Genomic DNA, 20,653 nt, shown 5'->3' on the forward strand with positions numbered 1-20,653 from the left:
GGGAAGGGGAGGGAGGAAGGCCAAATTCCTAAAAAAAAAATCTGGATCCCAAAACCTGGGGGTCTGTTTGTGTCGAGTTTCTAACTCGGTACAGGAGAAGTCAGGCTGTTAGTCGAGGTCGCGAGGGGAACGTGTTTCTAGGGCAGCTCTAACGTCTGGACTGGGAAACCGTTTTATTGAGGACATTTATGAAGTCCATTTATAACATTAGTCAAGGTTTCTAGCAGCAAAAATGTGCAATTTAGTTTTATATGACCATTTTCCATCATTCTCTGACCTTTAGAATTAAACAGGCTGTTTTTGCCAATGCACCTTTAAGACTTTTATATGTGCATATGTACAAGTAAAAACAAAAAGGGCAAAGGATGCACATTACTTGATGTTTATCTTTGTATTCTATTATTTTTATGCGCTGCAGAGTGATGGGAAATGTAGTTTGGTTGACTCTTACTGGGAAAGCTGAGGTAGATTGTATCATTGGAGCTTTTGCTGGGTTAAAGAATCTAAATAAATAATACATTTGCCAATATAATCATATCAAAATGGTATAAATATACCATAAAAACAGCCAAATACCTTCATGTGCAGCCTTGGCAATGTCCACGATGTTGGTCACATTAGGGGTGAGTTTGGCAAAGAACGGGACACGGACAGCCTGCCGAACCCACCGACAGATGTTCCGCACCAGCTCTGGATCCTAGTCAAATGGGTCATGAAACCAACAAGCAAACTTAAACAAAGATAAAAGTGGCATGATAAAAAAAAACAGCAGAATTTAAATGAACATCAAAAAGATTTTGATTATTGCTTTGAAGTCATGTTTACTATTTGAATGATACTTTTATGGTGCTTTGCATCCTTTGTTAATTCTTGAAAGCTCTAGTCACCATTCACAGTAAATAAAACGACTAGTAAATTCTTCAGTATTTCTTCAGAAACTCATTTGGAATGAAATGAGAGAGTAAAAGATACAAACATTTTTGGATGAATATTTCTTTAAAGGGGTTAGTTCACCCCGCCCCCAAGAAATGAAATTCTGTCATCATTTACTGAGTTAATTTGTGTTCAGAAGAAAGAAAGAAACTCATACAGGTTTGGAACAACATAAGGGTGAGTAAATTATGACAGAATATTCATTTTTGGGTGAACTATCCCTTTAAATATTGTCAGACTGATAGACCCGAGTCTCTCTGTCTCTCTCTCTTTCTCTGTGTGTGTGTGCGTGTGTGTGTGGGAGAAAGAAATACAAGCGAGTGATAGATGGAGAGGGGAGCCTGTAGTCGGTGGTGTGAGAGAGAGAGGGATCATAACAGTGTGAACTGCTGTTCCAGGAGGATTCATGCTTTATTAAGCTGCCCTGGTCTGTCAGTCTGGGCTGTTTAGTGAGAGAGAAAGACTGAGAGAGAGAGAGAAAGAGAGAGAGAGAGTGAAGGTGGTTTGGTATTTGTGAATCTTTTGAGGAGAGAAAAGATTGCATTTGTCTCACTAATTTATATTTACACATACTTTTTGGCAATGTAATAATCACAACTGCAACTTAGACAATGTTTAACAATCAAAGCATTCAAGATGATATGAGAATTCACTGAACTATTATCAGTAACACCTGTCTGTATGAAAAGCTGCATCTTATAATATTCAAATTATTTATCAGAAACCAATGACAAAGAATGGTTTGAGACCACTAGTGAAAACTGCATTCATTTTGCATTATATATATATATATATCTCATATAACTTATATATAATATAATATCTATTAAAATGTCATTTATTTCTGTGCATCTTCAGCATCATTACTCCAGTCTTCAGTGTCACATGATCCTTACATTTTGCTGATTTGCTGCTCAAGAAACATTTCTTATTATTATGAAAGTTGAAAACTGTTCTGCTGCCTAATATTTTTGTATAAATCGTGCAACATTTTCTTCAAGCTCCTTTGATGAATGGAGCTTTCATAAGGACAGCATTTATTTGAAGTAGAAATATTTTGTAACATTATAAACGTCTTTACAGTCAGTTTTGATCTAAATACAAGTATTAATTATTAACTGCTTTTAAAAACACACAACATTAATTCTTAATAAGTTCTAAAATTGTTTTTATTCTGTTGTCTCTCTTCTTCGCCTCCACTATCTTCATGTTACTGTTCGGCAGCGGATGCACCACTCTGTCCCTTTCCTCCAGGCCTCAAATAAAGACACACTACCGCATTAAACCCTTTATATCCCTGTGAAGTAAAACAGACACGGTTTAATTCAAACAGCGAAGTCTGATGTCAGATCAGTCGGGATGCTTTAAAAGACTGTAAACCCCGACATGAAGCTTTCATTCAGCACAGCCTCAGCTCCCTTTCTCATCCCGGTCCTTCTCTGTCTCTCTTTTCTTTCACAGGAAATAGGTCTCTGTTTTGACATATCCAATAACTGTTGGCATATATTCCCTTGAGCAATGGGTCTGCCCGTCTCTATAAAGAAGTGTGATGTACAAGCTGTATGTGCAAAGCGGAGTTCTAAGGTCACTCCCTGCACAGGAAAAGGTTAGCATTTGATTTTTAAAACCATTAGCCAGAATTGATTTGTAAGAATACAGAAGCCCACAGAAAAACACATCTCCTCCTGACTATTTCCTTTCCATTTCTAAGGCATGCTGAGTGATTCAGCGCGGTACAAAACCGAAGAGTGGAAAAAAAAATCGTTGTGAGATCTGGCGCGTCCTTGGGTGTGTGTTTTACCTGAGATACACATAAAGTAGGGTTTTATTTTGCACCTAAAAGTATTCAAAATGTATTTGAAAAGCACTGAAAGAGAAGGGACATGAAAGGTTACGCCATTTAAGACGATAAACTCATTCCCAGATTTTTATTTTTATGAAAATATTGGATTTATGCACTCGACCCAGCAGTGAGCACCATCCACAGCAATTTGTCCTGATTTATTCAAGACTTAAACAGGGTATAAACAAGGCTGGAGTGTTAGGTTGAACCTGTCCACTCCGAGCCGTCTGCCAGAGCGGGAGAGGTAATATCTGGGCTCCCGAGAGATGTTTGATAGTGCTGGCGGGTTGCTGGAGAGATTCATTGGTTGATATAGTGAATCCTGAACTCCAGGCGAAAAAAGTGGTACAAAGAACAAAAGTGGCAATACAACACAGCAAACAGAAAAACAGAGAAAGACTACAAAAAACTTGTAGGCAACGTACTGTAAATGAGTATTGTATTTGTTTAATCAGCTTTTACTGTAGGTTAAATCTTATTTTAGAGAAAGTGTTTATCTTAGGTTCTGTAACTGGTCACCAATTGTCTCCAATCGTTTTTCAACTTTTTGCCTTTTGCCAACATATTTGTACTTGTACAAAAGATTCTTATCAGTAAAAATTGCATGATTGTCAGCATTCTTCCAAGTTTAAACAGAACGAGTTTGTACTAATATATGAAAAAATGACAATTCAACGATCTTCCAAATTCAAACAACACTTGTACGAAGCTGATAAGCATTCATATTAATAAGACAAATTCATGAATTTCAACATTACGTACAAATTAGTATTCATACCAATACAAAAAATGTGCTAATACAATGTAACCAATACAAAAATTGGGTGTTGGTACAGTGTTTTTGAAATAAGGGAGCGTTTACACAACACTGTTTTCAACTAAAAACTTAATACTTTTTATGCATTTCAACTACAAAAACGCAAATTTGTGAAAACGGCGACGTCATGCACATGCGTATAACGTGTTCAGTCTGTAGGAATGTAGTGTTCACTTTACATTAAGTGACATCGCCAACTACTGGCCAAATACAGCATTTTTTGTCGTTTTCTCGGATCCGTGTGAACGGGATCATTTTGACAATGTTGGCGGAAAAAAAACTTTTCGTTTTAAGTACATCGTTTTTGCCAAAAATACAGTAAAAATAGTAATATTATGAAATATTTCAATATTTCTATTTTAATATATTTAAAAATGTAATTTAATCCTGTAATGGCAAAGCTAAACTTTCAACAGCCATTACTCCAGTCTTACTCAAATTCTATTTAGTGTTCAAGAAACATTTCATATTATATTAATGTTGAAAACAGTTGTGCTGCTTAATATTTTGGTGGAAACTGAAAATCCAGAGAACGTTTTGAACATTATTTTGATAAATTTACTGCATCCATGCTGATTTAAGTATTGAAAACCTTTAAACAGTAGTGTATTCAGCCTACTATTAAAAATGCATGATTGTCAATATTACTATGAATATTCATGCTAATATTTTCTGTAATACAAATTCAGAGCTGCCTGCCAACACTGCAGGTTGAGTGAGTGGCGTGTGGCTGGTCGAGTCGTAACTGAGCCCTGCGTCCTGAGGGAACGGTTTCTACAAGCCGAACGGTGGTAGCATTTGAAGGAAACAACAACAACAGGCTTACAGGAAGCTGGACAGGCCTTCCTCCCAAAGGGTCATGAGAAATTGCATTACGCCTGCCTCGGTACAAGGCACAGGGGTCATGGCCCGCAGCCAGACACCAGCCACCAAACAGATGCTGCCTGTAAGAACTGTGCTCTCGCACCGGAGACCGCCGCTCCCTCAGAGGGCTTCCCGTGACAGCTTATTACAGGCCAGATGGGGGTGAGAGCCACTGTCTGTGGGCCAGGGAGTCTGGAGCAGGGATGCTTTTCCCTCTAAGCAGTTTGCTGTACACAGTATTACACGCTTTGATGGAGAGAGAGCGCACCTGTGTAGCCGGGCTGCTTTCGGCACAGAGTCTGTGACCCGTCACCGCTCGGTTTCACATGAAGACAGGGATCGACATTGCGAGCGTTTCACTCGCATTTGCGACTAAAAATAGAGGAGCACGTGTTTGATGAAAAAAAAAAAATGACTTAAGTCTAAAAACAATTCAGTTTTATGAAATTTAAGGTCATAAAAAATCCTAAATATCTTAAATGGTATAACAAACGTCTTAATTATCATTTTAAGAGGACTTAAATTAAGGGATGGAAAAACAGGAATCGTGATATAATCTAATGGGACTATTAAAGGCAGCGTACCTGTAGATGATTTGTTTCAGATTTTTTTTTTTTTGTTATGCTGGTTGAAAGTCTCTTCACATCCTGATAGCAATCACTAAATTAAATGAATAGTTCACTTAGATAAATTAAAGGAATAGGTCACAAGATATTTTGAAGAATGTCGGCAACCAAACAGTTGATGGACCACATTGATTTCCATAGATTTTTTTTCCTACTATGGAAGTCAATGAGGTCCATCAACTGTCTGGTTGCCGACATTCTTCAACATATCTTCCTTTGTGTTCAGCAGAAAAGTAAATTCATACAGGTTTGAAACTACTTGAGGGTGAGCAAATGATGACAGAATTTTCATTTTTAAGTGAACTATTCCTTTAAATGGTCTAAATGTATGTATATGTATATGTGGAAGGCATAGGACCATAAAATGTTCGTCTAATCATTGCATTCGGACCGAATGCAATGATATGATGTCCTACCTGCCTGTCAACATATGTATTTCCATACCTCCTCGCACCTTCTCGCGCAGAGACAGACGCAAGTCAGCGAACACTGCAACCGAAACAGCAGCCACCTTTTACAGTTCCTCCTGAACCAACGAGCTTATGCTGCGTTCACGCCATGTCATTTGGAAGGGATGGAAACGCATTACGTTATACTCGGAGCGGCTTGTGACTAGAATTTATGCGTTTCAATGGCAACATTATCAATGCCGAAATGAATCTGCAGCAGTCAGGTGGTTCAGGCCAGAGCTATTTAAGTTGTTTATGTTTGAGACATGAGGTATTTAACGCCGTCTTTCGTGCCGCTTTGCTCCTTGCTGTTCACGTTCATGTTTTGAAGGAGGTGTGGCTTTGGAGACGCTCTGAAGGGAGGGTGGGATCTTATGCTTTCAAAGCTAGCTCGCTATTGCTAGCCTCTCCGAACATTTCCTACCCTATCTTCAAACATTAAAAGACTATGGATTTCACAAAAAAAATTAAATAAATGACCGCTGCACGTTTCAAAGTAAAAACAATGTTTTACATCGTGGCGTTTATATTGTAATATGTTGTAGATGGTTGCAAGAGTGCTAGTGATGTGTCGTTCATGAACGGTTCGTTCATTTTGAACGAATCTTTAATATGACTCGGGACTACCGGGTTGTCTCAGAGAGTGATTCGTTCATTTTGTGTTGACCGCGCATGCGCGCAACATCCCATAGGTTCTGTATATGAAACAGAAATGATAAGTTCGAGTCTTCGGGAGTTCGGGTTCGGGTTCGGCTCGGCCGGGTCCTCCGAGTCTTTCGTTCTTCCTGTCAGTCCCACAGAGACTATGCTGTCAGTACTGGAAAGAGAAATGATTAGTTCATCCGGATCGGGTTCGGCCGAGTCCGAGTCTTTCGTTCTTCCTGTCAGTCCCATAGAGACTATGCTGTCAGTACCGGAAAGACAAATGATTAGTTCATCGAGTCTTTCGGGTCTGAGTCTTCGTTCTTTTGTCACGTGACCGCTGGTATCTCGCTACAAATACAACATTATATTTGTATTATTGACTGTGTGTCTGAGTGTATATTATTTTATATTTAGGAATTAACATACAATTATCAAAATATATGTGCAATAAACATACTAAAGAGTGCAATTTTTCTCCCCCTCATCAACATTTCAAAATAAGAGTCCCGGTTAATTTTCTGGTTTGTTTTTAATTAAAAGTCCTGATTATGCACAAATGTTTTTAAATTGGTTATTATTTGTTATCTGCAATGTAAATCTTGTAGCTTTTGTCTGGATTGCCCCGTCACAGAAAGGAAATTATTTAACGTATAAGTCAATATATCCAGTTCACTAGTATCAGTATATATACATATAAAAAACACACATACTGTTTGAAGTATGCCATATAAAAAAAATACATAATTATTAAATACAATTTGGAGCAGAAATATTTAAAAATCTAGTGTACTTTGCCTCCTTGTATCCCACATTTTTTGGAAAAACGCATTAGTTGATACATTTCCATCTTTTAATGTGCTAAAGTTAAAATGTTTGAACTTAAAAGCACATGTGCTGCTTGGGAAAAAAGTAAGCGTCAAGCCCGGGAGAGGTGCTTTTCACAGGCCTGCAAGCGCAGCGGACCTACCGCAGTAGTCGTGAGCGTTTTAAAAAGGCGGCGTGCCTCGCAGACGGAGGGGGCTGCGAGCGGCGAGGAGAGCTTTCAGAACCGCTGAAGAGCATTCAGAGATGAAAATCGACTTGTGAGCTGCAATAAGGGCTGAGTGCATTGCACTGTGACTCCGGCAGCACTGATTTGGCAGGTGGCCGCGTGGTTAAGGGTGGGGGGGGGAGGAGGCCTTGTATGAAATTAAAGGAGAGGGCGCGCTGGATTCTTTATATATTTTTCTGTGCCGTCACTGCAGGGCAGGTTAAGCAGGGAACCGGAGCGCTTTTGCAACTGGAAGAGAAGGAGAGAAAAAGAGAAATGGAAAGCGGCCCGAAGCCCCCTCAGGCTGTGAGGAGAGGGGGCGAATGGGCCGAGGGAAGGAATGCAGGAATAATAGCAGCTTTACACCTGAAATTTTAATTTTACAGTACAAGGTCACGGAAGGTGGGCACTCTCGTTAAGGGCTGCCGGGTCTCGCAGGAGGTATGATGGAAGTCGGGTGTCACTCGGCCCTGTTTGGTAGGCTCAAAATAGCTCTGGGAACGAGAGCCGGTTTTAATTTGTGAAACTGGGGAACTGTGTTGAAGGCAGAAAGGTGAAAAAAAGATGAGATCCCGAAGGATGCTGAGTCAAACCTGAGTGAGAACTCCGTGACCCCTGAGGTCTTTCCCTCACACATCTTTTCCTGTGATTGCAAATTACTGAGAATGATTTGTGCCCACAAATAGCATTTAATTACGGACTCAAATATTTGTCAACAATACCGCAGATGATACAAAATTTGTATCATTACAATAATTAAAATGATTTTAATTCAAACGTAGCATCGTCAAAAATAACAAGAGAGAAATTACACCGCAACATATCACTGTAGTGATGCACTGACAAGAATTCATATATAGAAAAATATCATTGTTTCAAATATTTTCAAAGGATTAACCCGCTAGATCTACGTGAGCTGAACTGGTAAACCGAAGCACTTTGCTAACGGGTTAATTTGCTTACCCAAATGCATCCCATACAAGAAAATATTAAAATTAGTGTAAAATAAAATTTATTAATATGACATTACAAAATTATGGAGCCCCACACACAAATCAAGATACCATGGCTGCTTAGTACCTGACATTATTTAGTTCAATCTAGTTAATTTAGTTAAATCGTGACCACGTTGTATTAACTATTCCCTCGTCGCCATGATTTAACTATAATTAAAACGTGGTTGCAAGTCGTAGGAACAAATTCTTAATTCAGAACTTAATTTGTGGCCACAATATTGATTTTTATTTTTGCAAGTCATGTCCATACAAAATACTGACAAGGATACTTTAATCACAAGACAAAAACTAATAACATTGCTTTTGAATTAATTTACATTTTCCGTTGTCCGTTTGTTGATTTAACGCCATGAAGTTTTGTGAATAAAGCGCAAACTACAATGACTCAAAAGAACATTGAAAAGTGGTGTTTTTGCACTGAAAATAATGCCAATGACTTCATTTTGTAGGCAAGAAACATGTCAAACTACACGTTGCTTCCCGACCAATTATTGCTTGCCATCTTTAACGACATGCGTGATGTCATAGAGCAGGCGGAAATAGCTACTGACTTCTGGAAACAAGAGCTTAAAGGGATACTCCACTTTTTTTGGAAATAGGCTAATTTTACAACTCCCCCAGAGTTAAACAGTTGAGTTTTACTGTTTTCGAATCCATTCAGCCGAACTCCGGGTCTGGCGGTACCACTTTCAGCATAGCTTAGCATAGATCATTGAATCGGACAGGACCATTAGCATCTCTCTCAAAAAAATGACCAGTTTTTCGATTTTCTAGGCTGATATGGCTGCGTCATATCATTACGCCTGCTGCACCCATGGTACGGCAGCAAAGTTTCTTGATTATTACGCAGGAATGAGAGTATAGTTCCTAGCCATATCAGCCTAGAAAATCGCAACTTTACATTTTCCGTCAGTCTTAGTACACGATGTAACGACAGAAGAGTCAAGTTTTAAAAAGGAAAAATATCGAGACTCTTTGGTCATTTTTTTGAGAGATGCTAATGGTCCTGTCCGATTCAATGATCTATGCTAAGCTATGCTAAAAGTGGTACCGCCAGACCCGGAGATCGGCTGAATGGATTCGATAAACTCAACTGTTTAACTCTGGGGGAGTTGTAAAATGAGCCTATTTCCAAAAAAAGTGGAGAATCCCTTTAAACAAACTATCAAAGCGGTGTGTTAGCTTGATGCTAATTCCAGTAATAATTCACGAGCAAAATTTTTGCGTTCCCTCGAGAAACCTAGCGTTCGCTCGCAAAACCTTCGCGTTCCCTCACAAAAACGTTTGCGCTTGCTAGCAAACCTTTTGTGTTCTTCGCGAGAGAGCGCAAAGTTTCTCGGAGGAACATAAACATTTTGTGAGCGAACGCAAAGTTCTCAGGGGGAAAGCAACACATTTGCGAGAGAATGCAAAAGCATTGCTGAATAATTTTCCTTCCCATCTCATATATTTTTGCTTCACCATGTCCCTTTAGGGGCTCTGCAGTTGTCCACTATGACACACTATACGAAATGAAACGATCGATTCTTGCGTTCATTGCCCATTGTCCTTTACGAATCACCACAACACTCTATGTTAAACAGATTGTGCCAAAATCAGGCTGATATTGTGTAGTCTGAACCCGGCATTATACTGTTTCATAAAAAAAAAAAAATACTGCATCCATCTGCTTCACCCCTTAATGTTTAAAGCATTAATCAACAGTAAACAGGAATTACAAACATTAATGTTTAACATATGTAAACAAAAACATCTCTAATCTGCTCCAAGTTAAATGTTAAACAGCTTTAAGAAAATAGGGACCGTTTCATAGCAAAACAAGCCAAAATGAGAGCAATCGGGAGAGAATATGAACATCCCATTGAAATCAAATTGTATCTCTTCATGCAGTCAGAAACAATACTGAATAAATGTATTTCCCCCTTCGTTTCCACAGGCAAGGAGAGTAGAAGAGGTGCCAAACGGAGTGATTAAATGATATTGCGTCTCTTTAGTTCTCTTGGCAGATACCTGCCCTCGAGCTTTGATTAGCTCTTTGTCTTACAGCGGAAAATCTACAGCTAACCGAATGGATATGACTGTGAATTTACAGCCACGGTGGAGGGAAATAACTGTCTTTGTTTGGATGGAAAAGCTGGTTTATTTCCTGTGGTATAACACATAGTCAGGTGAGCAGAATGAAGAGGTGTGTGTTTATTCAGGACCGATACGGGCAAAGAGAAACGGTAAAAAACACGGGGTCACATACATCACCTCTGGGTTTAATTCATGTGAGAGACTTTCACTGCCAGACTGTGTGTAACAACTTTGATGAGGAAACATCATGTCAGTGTACCTCACCCAAAGGGAAAAAACACAGTGTGATCAAGTTCAGGCAGAAAGTACAGAAAGTATATTACGAAATAGCCAGACATGGGTTAAGCTGTTTTTGAGGATAGTTCAACCAAAAGTAAAATCAATTATTCTCTTATCATTCCAAAACCTTTTGTTGATTTTTCTTCTTTATTCTGGACAGATTGGAAATAAAAATGAATGGTTGGTGAGAAGATTTGATTGAATAATAATTCAAATGTCGTTCTGTTTGTCATTTAATAGGTTTCAGGAGATCTGGAATTATGCACAATATTTATGACAATTTCTTTTTTTTGCCCCAATTCACATTCACCCTTATGGCAGCATGAACATTCTGCAAAACATCTCATTTTGTGATCACGAAAGCAAGAATATCATACAGGTGTGGAATGACATGAGGGTGAGTAAATGATGACAGCATTTTCATTTTTCCATTAAAATGTGGTGGTCAAAAGTAATATAGGGACTTATTGACCAGTATAAAGTGTCTTGGGAAGTTTCATGCTGGTTTTATTGGTTTATCAACGGTAACCAGCATAATCAACTTGTGCCAGTAACAGTAAAAAAAAAATGCCTATCTGAAACCAGACCATACTGACATTTAAGCTTGTCTGAACTGGTCTAAGCAGGTTTTTTCAGCAAGAATGGCAGAAAATCTAAATGAAACTGTTTTCATGTCACATTCTTGACAGATACTGCTTCAGGCTTTCAAGATTTAAAGACTGAAAACAAGTCTTACTTGTGGAAACAGAGGAACAACCAGATGTTTTTATTTATAGCTTTTAACAGCGTTTTATTCTGTTTTACAACTACTGTATGTATCAGAAATCCAAACAAAGCTTATGATATCACAGAAAAGTTCTTTATTCTGTTTTTCTATCAAGTACATCAGTTGACAGGATGCTATTCCGCTTTTCACAGTTGCTGAGGGTGTAATCATAAGCAAAACTATAAACAATACGCTGCTTTTTTTTCTCTGTAATAGGCACCATGCCCTGGTGTGAAACCCAAAAACAACAACAACAAAAATCCCACCTTAATCTCAACAGGCCAAAAACACAAACGCTGCATTTGATTCGAATAATGGAGTTATGTGCTTGAATGAAAATTGTTTACAAACCGCAAAAGAGATTATTTGTGGATTATTAAATTCGGCTAATTCTTCAGTTGAATATGATGTGATGGAAAAATGTTATTAAAATGCTTTGACAGAACCAATGTTACGGTAAATGGATACGCACTGATGCAGGTTCGGCAAAGTTGACAGCGTCTCATCAGCCATTCATAAGAGTTAAAATGCGCTCTGATTCGGAACGGTACGCACAGGAACACACATGTCACCGCATATGAATCTATACCTTATTAAAGAGGCAAAATCAAAATCAGTATCATATCAAAATCTATGGAGACAAACTTGGATTGTATATTGACCTGTACAGGTCTTATGTTGTAGGTTTAGACCAGCATACACACCTAAACTGATATTTGGACTCATCAGTATGCTAGTTGAACTCGAGCTCAAACAAGCTTCCAATCCAAAAACACATTAGTTGAGTTTCAAGTCACCATTTACAGTACAATCTGTACTGTAGCTCTGTTTCAAAACCTAGCAAGCTGTGTTGCGGCAGACTTGTAAAGTAGCATTATAACCATCACGTGACCAATAAGCAGCTCAAATATACAAAAATATAGGTGCCAGAACTCTCTTACTTTAATATAAAAAAATTAAAAAAAACAGGCAAAAATAAGGTGATATTATCCATTTGTATTTATGCCTGATTTATGCTAAATTATTGTTAGTCTTACTTTTGATTATCAAAAAAATACATATATTCAAAAAAAGAAAATTCTAAATTGCACCAATCTCAGTGAAAAGAATCTAAAATGGTGGAAGAAAGAAAGTGGTGCACTCGAAAAAAAAAAGAGTTTCAAATTAATTTTAATGAGCTCTTTTAGTCTTGTTTTCCAGTAAATTTATAGCCTGGGTTTCCCCATGCTGCCTTGAGCGCAGCGCGATTTTATTCACGCTGCTAGGCAGCCTGGACACCATGGACCAGATTTTCCCCTCAACAAGGGAACCAATCACAGAACGGGGAGGGAGCAGCAAGACGATGACGACGTCTATGCGACACACCGAAGCAGTTTGTTTATATCTATGGATCCAACATGGCAGCAGACGCGAAGTTACCTTTCGATGCAGCCTTAGATAGTGTTCTAAGTAGTTTAGTCGCTGAACGCCATCGTGTACACATAAATCTCTGACCCATCGTCTTTTTCCTCGTCGAATTTCTGTCGCTCTACATACGTCATCTGGTATAATTGAAACGATTGGCTATGAGCTACGTACAGGCGCATTTGATAGACATTCGTAGCGCCCAATAAACGGCTCTGGGCATTCGTAAACCACACCTCAAATACGAGAAAATGAACATGTGGTTCCCAGACCACGTCTCAATTACCCCTTTTCCACCAAGGCAGTGCTGGTGCCGGTTCTGGAGCCGTTGCCTACTCACGAACCAGTTTTTTGTGTTTCGACAGCCAAAGAACCGGTTCTCGGCCAGGAAAATTGGTTCCAAAGCGGCACCAACTCTTTGCTGGACTAGAACCGTTCTTTTACCACGTCATGCTTACGTTGGGGGCTGGGGGCTGGGGGCTGGGGGCGGGGTTACTGTCGAACTTCTTCTCGAATGTAACCTCCGTCTATAGTAATCCAGACGAGCAGCACAAATGTGTTCTAAACGTCTTCTTCTGACCCCAATATAGGATCGCAAAGCCAGGAGAAACATTTGCAGAAAGACGATGTAGTCCGCCATTGTAATTGTTATGCTTGAAGTTGGCACAAACGTTTCTGGGAAAGCTAAGACGTATGGCATCGTACACAGTGACGTAACGACGTCGTTCGCTGGGCTCTCTAGTCAGTGGAAAAACAAACAGGTTCTGAGAAGGTTCGCAAGTTGAACCAACTTTAAACCAGCACCAGTTCCGAACCAGTTCTTTTTTGGTGGAAAAGGGGTAAATGAGACGAGGTCTGACGTTAGCCAGGCTAGTAAATTTATAGAAATGTATATAAATTTACTTGAGATAGATTATTCTGCCTTATAGCACTGGTAGATTTTTTCCCCCATTTATTTTAATAATAAAGAAATAAAAATATGAAACAAATGACAAGTCTTAATGTCTTATGCAGTATTGCTTTTCAGGTAAATACATTTTTTGACAATTTACTGAGAAAAAAAAAAAAAAAAAAAAATGCTGCCTATGTAGGAAGCTCACTATGTTTTGGAATAGAGAATGTGTGTACTGTCAGATCCACAATACAGGTCTAGAGCCATAAAATAAAACACAAAATGCACAAAACTGTGAGTGCAACATCTTTCCCAGCAGGCCTCATGCTCATGGTTTCCTAACACGCTTTCTCTCCCTGCTGAGTGACAGCAGACTTCAAATACCTCAGGGTACCAAAAATCATCTGGCATAATAATCAACAATTATAGACAGACCAAAAAAAAAAAACACAAACAAACAATTTGTACTGTGGCATTGCCATGTTTTTGGACATGTATAATGCTAATAAATTTTTTTAAACATGGTACATGATATATCAGCCAAACACACCTATCTGTTGCTACAAAATAAGATGCTAAAAAGCATTTGCTGTGGCTGCTGTTCCTCACAGCTGATGCTGTCTCTGCATGGTACAGTGGCTGTTGAATGTTGGATTTACCTGCCCACAGGCGAGCCCCATTCCCCTCTCCCCCATTCCATGAGGACATGATAGATTCAGCTCCAGGGCATCGGCGCCAGACTCCTGTGAGATGGATGCAGAAGCCTCCAATTATTGAAGTATAAATTCAATGCATTTCCAGCTTTGAATCACAATCAAGCTGTGAATGTTCATATGCAAACCTGTTATATGCTACATAAAATTAATTGCACACAGTCTACATTATTTTAGCACTTGACTGAAGAAATCATGCAGATTAGCTAACCCAACAAACACGGCCCCAAAAAAGTATTTTGCACATCTTGCAGGCCTGTTCCGAATTCAGCATTCAACAATTTAATTTGAATTCAGTGAGCTCTGGTGTACTTTACTGAAACTGTGCCGCATTACTCCATAACTGTGACCCAGACTGGTAAATAGGCCCACATCATCTGGATATATGTCAGTTATGGCGATTTTAAACATAATTTGATCATCATTAGATGAATTATCGCAGTCACGATCAACAGAAACATACACACGCACAAATTGTTCCGATGGTTGGTGAGTAAGAAGCAGGTCTTTGCATTAAAATAGGAGAAATTTCAATGGAAACTCTTTTTTTTTTTTTTGAGTTGGGGTTGTTTTGGGCCCCATAGACTTTCACTGTATGGACAAAAAGAGTTACCTTCTGTATTAAAAAGTACAGTAAGTCATACAGGTTTGGAACGACATGAGAGTCAGTAAATAATGACAGAATTTTTGGGTGAGCCATCCTTCAAGTTTTTTAGAAAATGATTAACCGGCCCTGATGCATCCACTGTATGAGGGCTTTGTGTGTTCAGGGACGACATACCAATCTGTAAAAACTCTAATGAAACATCAAGAACCAACTCACAAATCCCACAGAGCAAAGGTTCTTCAATGCACTCTATGGTTAAGCAAAGAACGCTTTTCTTTCAAATAACCTTTAAAGTGTACAGAGCATAACTAATCACATATACAGTCTTTCTGCAATGTACTTTCAAATAATCTTTCCATGCAATCTAAGTCTATTCACCATGCAACAGCAAAGCCAAACGCAAAAGACACAGACGCACAAGCTAATAAAGAATATGACTAAAAAACAAACAATTTTATTGTTTATCAGACTCAAGCAGATGCAAACAATGAGCGAAGCAAATCACCGTTGACTGAGACATTGGCTGTAAAATAGATGAGAGTGGTGATAAGTGTTCCACACGGATGCACGAGAGACGAGTGAGCGAGCGGGCGGGCGGCACGCAGACCGGGGTGGGGTGCGTAGCCGTAGCCGAGCCGAGTTTGACAGGCAATTACAGATCCACGGGGGCTTTAAACCACATCACATGGGGGATTTAAACAATTACAAAAAGCTCTACAAACCTGCCACAGTGACTCCATCTGTAGATTTATGATTTTCCGCAGACTGACAGCCATTAAAGGGGGAAAAGAATAAGCATTTTAGCCTTACAAAGTGCAGAGGACCATGAGGTGGGGTGATGCTATTTATCACTGTCAGCCGGGGGAACGGGACAAACCTGCCGCCCTTACAGAATTAGGCCCTGGATTTCATGGTCAATTAGGACCAAATACAGGTACAAAATGGACACAATGTGCCATGATCCCAAAGCCAATTATCAATAATGTTTAATTTCACCCAGTTTCTTTTAAGCCCTTTATAGAGAGAGGAATGGGAGGAGGAGGTGGTGGATGAGGGGGCAGGCTTTCCTTTTTGCCCTCCCGTCCAACAAAAGGGGTGACACGCACACAGTGAATTAAGTGCTATCATCTCTCATCACGGTAAGCTGCTTTCAGAGAGAGAGGCCAGCAAGACGACTGTTTGATATTGCAGGCTTAGCACTGAGAGAGAATGGTTTAAAAAAGACTTAAAATAAGCCAAAGGAAGCAGTTTTCTGGAGCACCGAGATCTCTCTTTTCTAGCTGTATGAGTTACGATGTACAAGTGTCTGTCCATGGAGAAATAAAGCCTTTGCATTCAATGCTACATGGTTGCTAAGGTCTTCAAAAGAGTCCACAGGCAAGTCTCTTTATTCAGGTCTCTAGATTCAATGTAAGGGAGGAGCATTTGGAAGATTTAATTCAGAACCTGTTGCATTTTCTCCCTTATATTGGATAGTTATATTGCACTGCAATTGCACTCGGATCTACGCCAAGACAACTAGATGGTCCAATTTCAAGTAAGTTTTGGACCCAACTTACCAAAGTACCACCCAATATTCCCAAAATGAGGCATTTGTAAGAGTTTCCCTTTTAGATGCAAAATTTAAGGGAGGAGGGTATTTAAATGAATCAAGCAAGGTGATTTACTAAGGTTTGCACTAGTCAGTTTACTGGTATTTGCGCCATTATTTAACACCCCCTAAAAAAGCATGTGTTAAACCAGACACTATATGTGCTGATTTTGGCACTGCTGGTCATTATGGAAATGTCTGTGTTCTTTAATTTGCACATCGTCAGTAGATCGCGCAGAAATCTGTCCATTTTAGTGGAATTCAAAAAGTTTAAGATAGATGTGCAAAAGTAATGTGGCCATATTGTCAATTTCTTTCTGTTAAGCGCCTTTATTTCTAATTATCAGTTTGAGCAGATATCAAGGCTGCACCTGGAAATCAATATTGCCTGAAGAGCGCATACAGTGTCTGGTTTAACATGCTTTTTTAGGGGGTGTTAAATAATGGCTCAAATACCAGTAAACTGACTAGTGCAATCCTTAGGAAATCACCTTGCTCGATTCATTTAAATACCCTCCTCCCATAAATTTTGCATCTAAAATGGAAACTCTTACAAATGCATATGCAATAATGTCAGTAGCAAAAATAACTCTCGATGCCTTTTCTGCGCTAGTTCACCGCGTGCCTTTAGTAAATCCTGACAGTATTTTTTTAACGCCAAAAAAGGGTTTGAGCTGGTGCAAGCTGTTAGTAAATCTGGCCATAAGTGTTATCTCAGAACATCAAAATTTCATTTTATCAACTGATATCATCAGTCACAGTACTTTTTTGAAAGCATTTTAAGGGCATGCTCTACAAAAGAGAAGATCTGGATCAAACCTGACGCTGTTTTTGACAAGGATTATCAACTCTAAAGCTGATAAGGACAACATTACCCATCGCTGTCATACTCCTTGGATCAGCACGTCTAGTTTGATCTCAGGGGGTATTAGAGAGGAGAAGTGGAAGAGGAACAGAGTGTCTGGTGAAAAAATATGCACTAAAAAGGTGAGAGGAATGGCAGCTAAAGAGAAATGGTTATTATACTGTAGATGTCCAGTCTAGTCTCCCTCAATTCACTCATTACCAACCTAAGCAAATAGACATAACATGTTTATTTGTAGCCACACAACAGACATTGGTTGAATTTGTTTCCTAGTCGTTCATAGAGTGTCATCATAGAATGACACCATGCTTAAAGTGCTATAAGCTAGAGCCCTGCGCGGGACTGTTTTCTTCATCCCACTCTCGCCCGTGGCCGCCGAATTTCTGACCATTACCGCCCGCTCCCGCAACGTATGTGTTACACTCCCGCCTGCTCCCGCAATATGTATGTCCACTCCCGCCCACACCCGCACCCGCAAAACTCTGAGAATTTATTCCCGCACAATAATAGAGATACATTGATTTTGTGTCTTCTCCCGTCCCGCAGGAAAAAACACGTATTTGTATTGCTATTATTAAAGAGATTCATGGGGTTGTTTGTTTCGTTTCCCTGGCCTGCATGTATTCTGATGCACTGGTCAGGAAGATGAATAGTAGCCTGGCTGGGCTATCGGGGACATCTAAAACGCTTAGGCTACCTCCCGATCCCGCAGTGTTTTTTTTTAGCCGCCCATTCCCGCCCGCAGCAAAGTTCAAACCGCCCGCTCCTGCGAGATTTGCGTTGGGTCCCGCGGGACCCAGCGGGACTCAATCCCAATGCAGCCCTCTACTATAAGCTACTTTTTGCATAAGTATAACATGCATAACATGTCCCTCATCTCTAACAGATATCACTGAAAAAGGTGTCCTGAGAAAACACATATCTCTCTGTGACACTCCTGGGCTCAGTCAAGAGACACGGTGGTGGAAGCTAAATTGCTTATAGCACCTTTAAGTTTCAGAAACAGGGATGTGCACCCTTCAGAATTGAATTGGGAATGCCTTTCCAATTCCAATTCACTTACTGAAATTATACTGATTTTGAATTGAGATAACAAACAGGGTACAGGATTGAATGCAAGGAAGTGGAATTCTACAAACTTCAAACGTTGGCTTGAAAAAGCTTCCTTCAAAAGCTTTCCAAAAAAAATAAAATAAATCTGTGACATTTGAGGGTTTATAGACCTTACAATAAGAACGACAGACAGACAGACAGACAGACAGACAGACAGACAGATAGATAGATAGATAGATAGATAGACATATGCAATATTTTGCCAGGTCTTCTGTTAGACAACAGGCTGTTATTAGCTTAAATTCATGCGTTCACAGATTCTTTAGCTATGCCACTCACGAACAACAGCACATTGCGCACTTATTATTGGGCCTGCTTTTAGCCATTTATCTGCAATCCACTGTTCCTTTTTCTTCTGCCAACTTTCAATTGGATAAAATAGGAACAGCTCACTGAGAGACTTTGACATTTATGAATTATAGCCTCAGGCACATCGTTATGATGTAATATTTCTCTCAAAGGCAGCGATTTTATGGAGGGGAAAGTAGCTGAGGAGAGGTGGCGGCTGCAAGTAGAATGGTTTACTTGAGACTGACACTTCTGTGAGGGGGAAAGCAAGAGAGAGAGTCTGGATGAGACAGAGAGAGAGGGAGAGAGATGGGTGTGCAAGGGAGGGAAAGAAAGCACAAAAAAAACTTTTAAGTAGTATCCTTAGGCGAGGAACAGTGTTAAGTGTTCCCTTAGATTTCAAAGTGGGAATGAATGGTTGATTCTCTTTGAAAACTGAGTTGCCATGGCAACTGAGCCTTTATTTCATATTTGCTGGCACAGGTAGCTAAACAGCAGACGAGAGAAAGACGAGGCATTCAGTCCACAGAGGAGTTCGCCGTCCACTAAAACCCACGGCGGCAGACGTGGTCCAAAGACAAACGGTCTTTCACCACTTCACCTCGATCATCTGTATCTCCCGCTCATCCTTTTCTCGTTTCATCTCTGACAACAGATCAATGCTTTCACTTTCATCCAGTATAGGTAAAAGAGCAAGACCTTCAAATCAGCCCTGCGCTCATTTTTTTGTTGTTTTTTTCCGAGCTTAAAGTGTGAAGTGGGGTGTGACATGGCAGCCGTACCCTGAAGCGATGTTCTCACCATGCTTTACATCATCTGCTTGCCTTATGAATACACAATATGCAAAATGTACCTGGGCTCCAGTGACGGGGGATGTCAGGCGAATACATAATGACAGTAATATGGAGGGGGGTGGAGAGACAGAAAATACCAGATGTCCATCTTTGCCGTTAGTAAAAGAGGATTTTGGGTGGGTTTGACAGGCCGGTTTAATGAGGTGAGAGAGAAGATAGGACGACGCGTCGATGTAATCGATAGCAGAATTAACACATTGACACGCGGACTGTTTACTTTCAGCCATTTTCTCTGCACAATTAAGCGCCTGAGATCTGCAAGTCAACTATGATTAATCCCGGGGTCACTTCACTGTCTCCCTCCATTTCCACTTAAAGTATCAAGGCCTGTGTTTATATCTCCCCGTGTGTGTGTATAAGTGGTGTGTAGAAATATCTGAGTGTGTCATGTCTGCAGAAAATGTGTGTGTGGGTGTGTATCGTCAGTATTGAGCAAAATTCAGAATTGAAGAAGTGGCTCCTTTCCAGTTTATGAGAAAGTTGAATTAAAATGACAGGAAAAGGAATTTACAGAACTGCAATTCAGACTAATTTAATTCAAGCTAATTTAACTCAAACAAATCATTCTGGGAAATGAAGTGTTCTTCAGGTCGACAAATGTAATGATGAAAACTAAAACTATCGATTAGGCCTATAAACTTCAAGGTGATGTCAAGCCAATATTATACAAAGTCTTTGATGATAATTTTCTTGTAAAATTTACAGTTATATAAATTGCTTCTAATTACAGTCACAGTTTACACTTTCTTACATTAAAATTTTAATTGAAATTCCACATTGTGTTTGCTACCTCAATTCAAATTCACTTCAAAATTGGGACCTGAATTGGAATTGAATAGGCATTCTCAATTCAATTCAGAATGGTGAACAATCTTTTATATGGTATAATGGCCTTGATATTTTTTTGGGTTGATGAATTTTGATGAATGTCAATTGAGGCCCAATTGTTTTGGAGTTGAGGCAGTATTTCAAGGTTGATTAC

The 20,653-nt window shown here is 39.5% G+C and overlaps 1 protein-coding gene across 4 annotated transcripts in view; it reads right to left on the reverse strand.

Moving 5' to 3' along the window:
* dpyda (dihydropyrimidine dehydrogenase a) overlaps window positions 1–20,653 on the reverse strand; it is a 189,139-nt gene that overhangs the window by 49,745 nt on the left and 118,741 nt on the right. For 3 of the 4 annotated variants that reach the window (XR_014626124.1, XM_084398600.1, XM_084398601.1), the window contains 2 exons: window positions 14,300–14,383; window positions 577–697 (listed from right to left, as the gene is read on the reverse strand). Coding sequence is in view for 2 of the 4 variants with exons in the window: in XM_084398600.1 (XP_084254726.1) it covers window positions 577–697; window positions 14,300–14,383 (205 nt within the window). In the remaining 2 variants the exon portion in view is untranslated. Of the gene's footprint in view, window positions 1–576; window positions 698–14,299; window positions 14,384–20,653 lie in introns of those variants that run through there. The other variant, XR_014626125.1, reaches the window with a different exon arrangement.

This window comes from Rutilus rutilus, assembly GCF_951802725.1.
Source record: "Rutilus rutilus genome assembly, chromosome: 24".
Taxonomy (NCBI): domain Eukaryota; kingdom Metazoa; phylum Chordata; class Actinopteri; order Cypriniformes; family Leuciscidae; genus Rutilus; species Rutilus rutilus.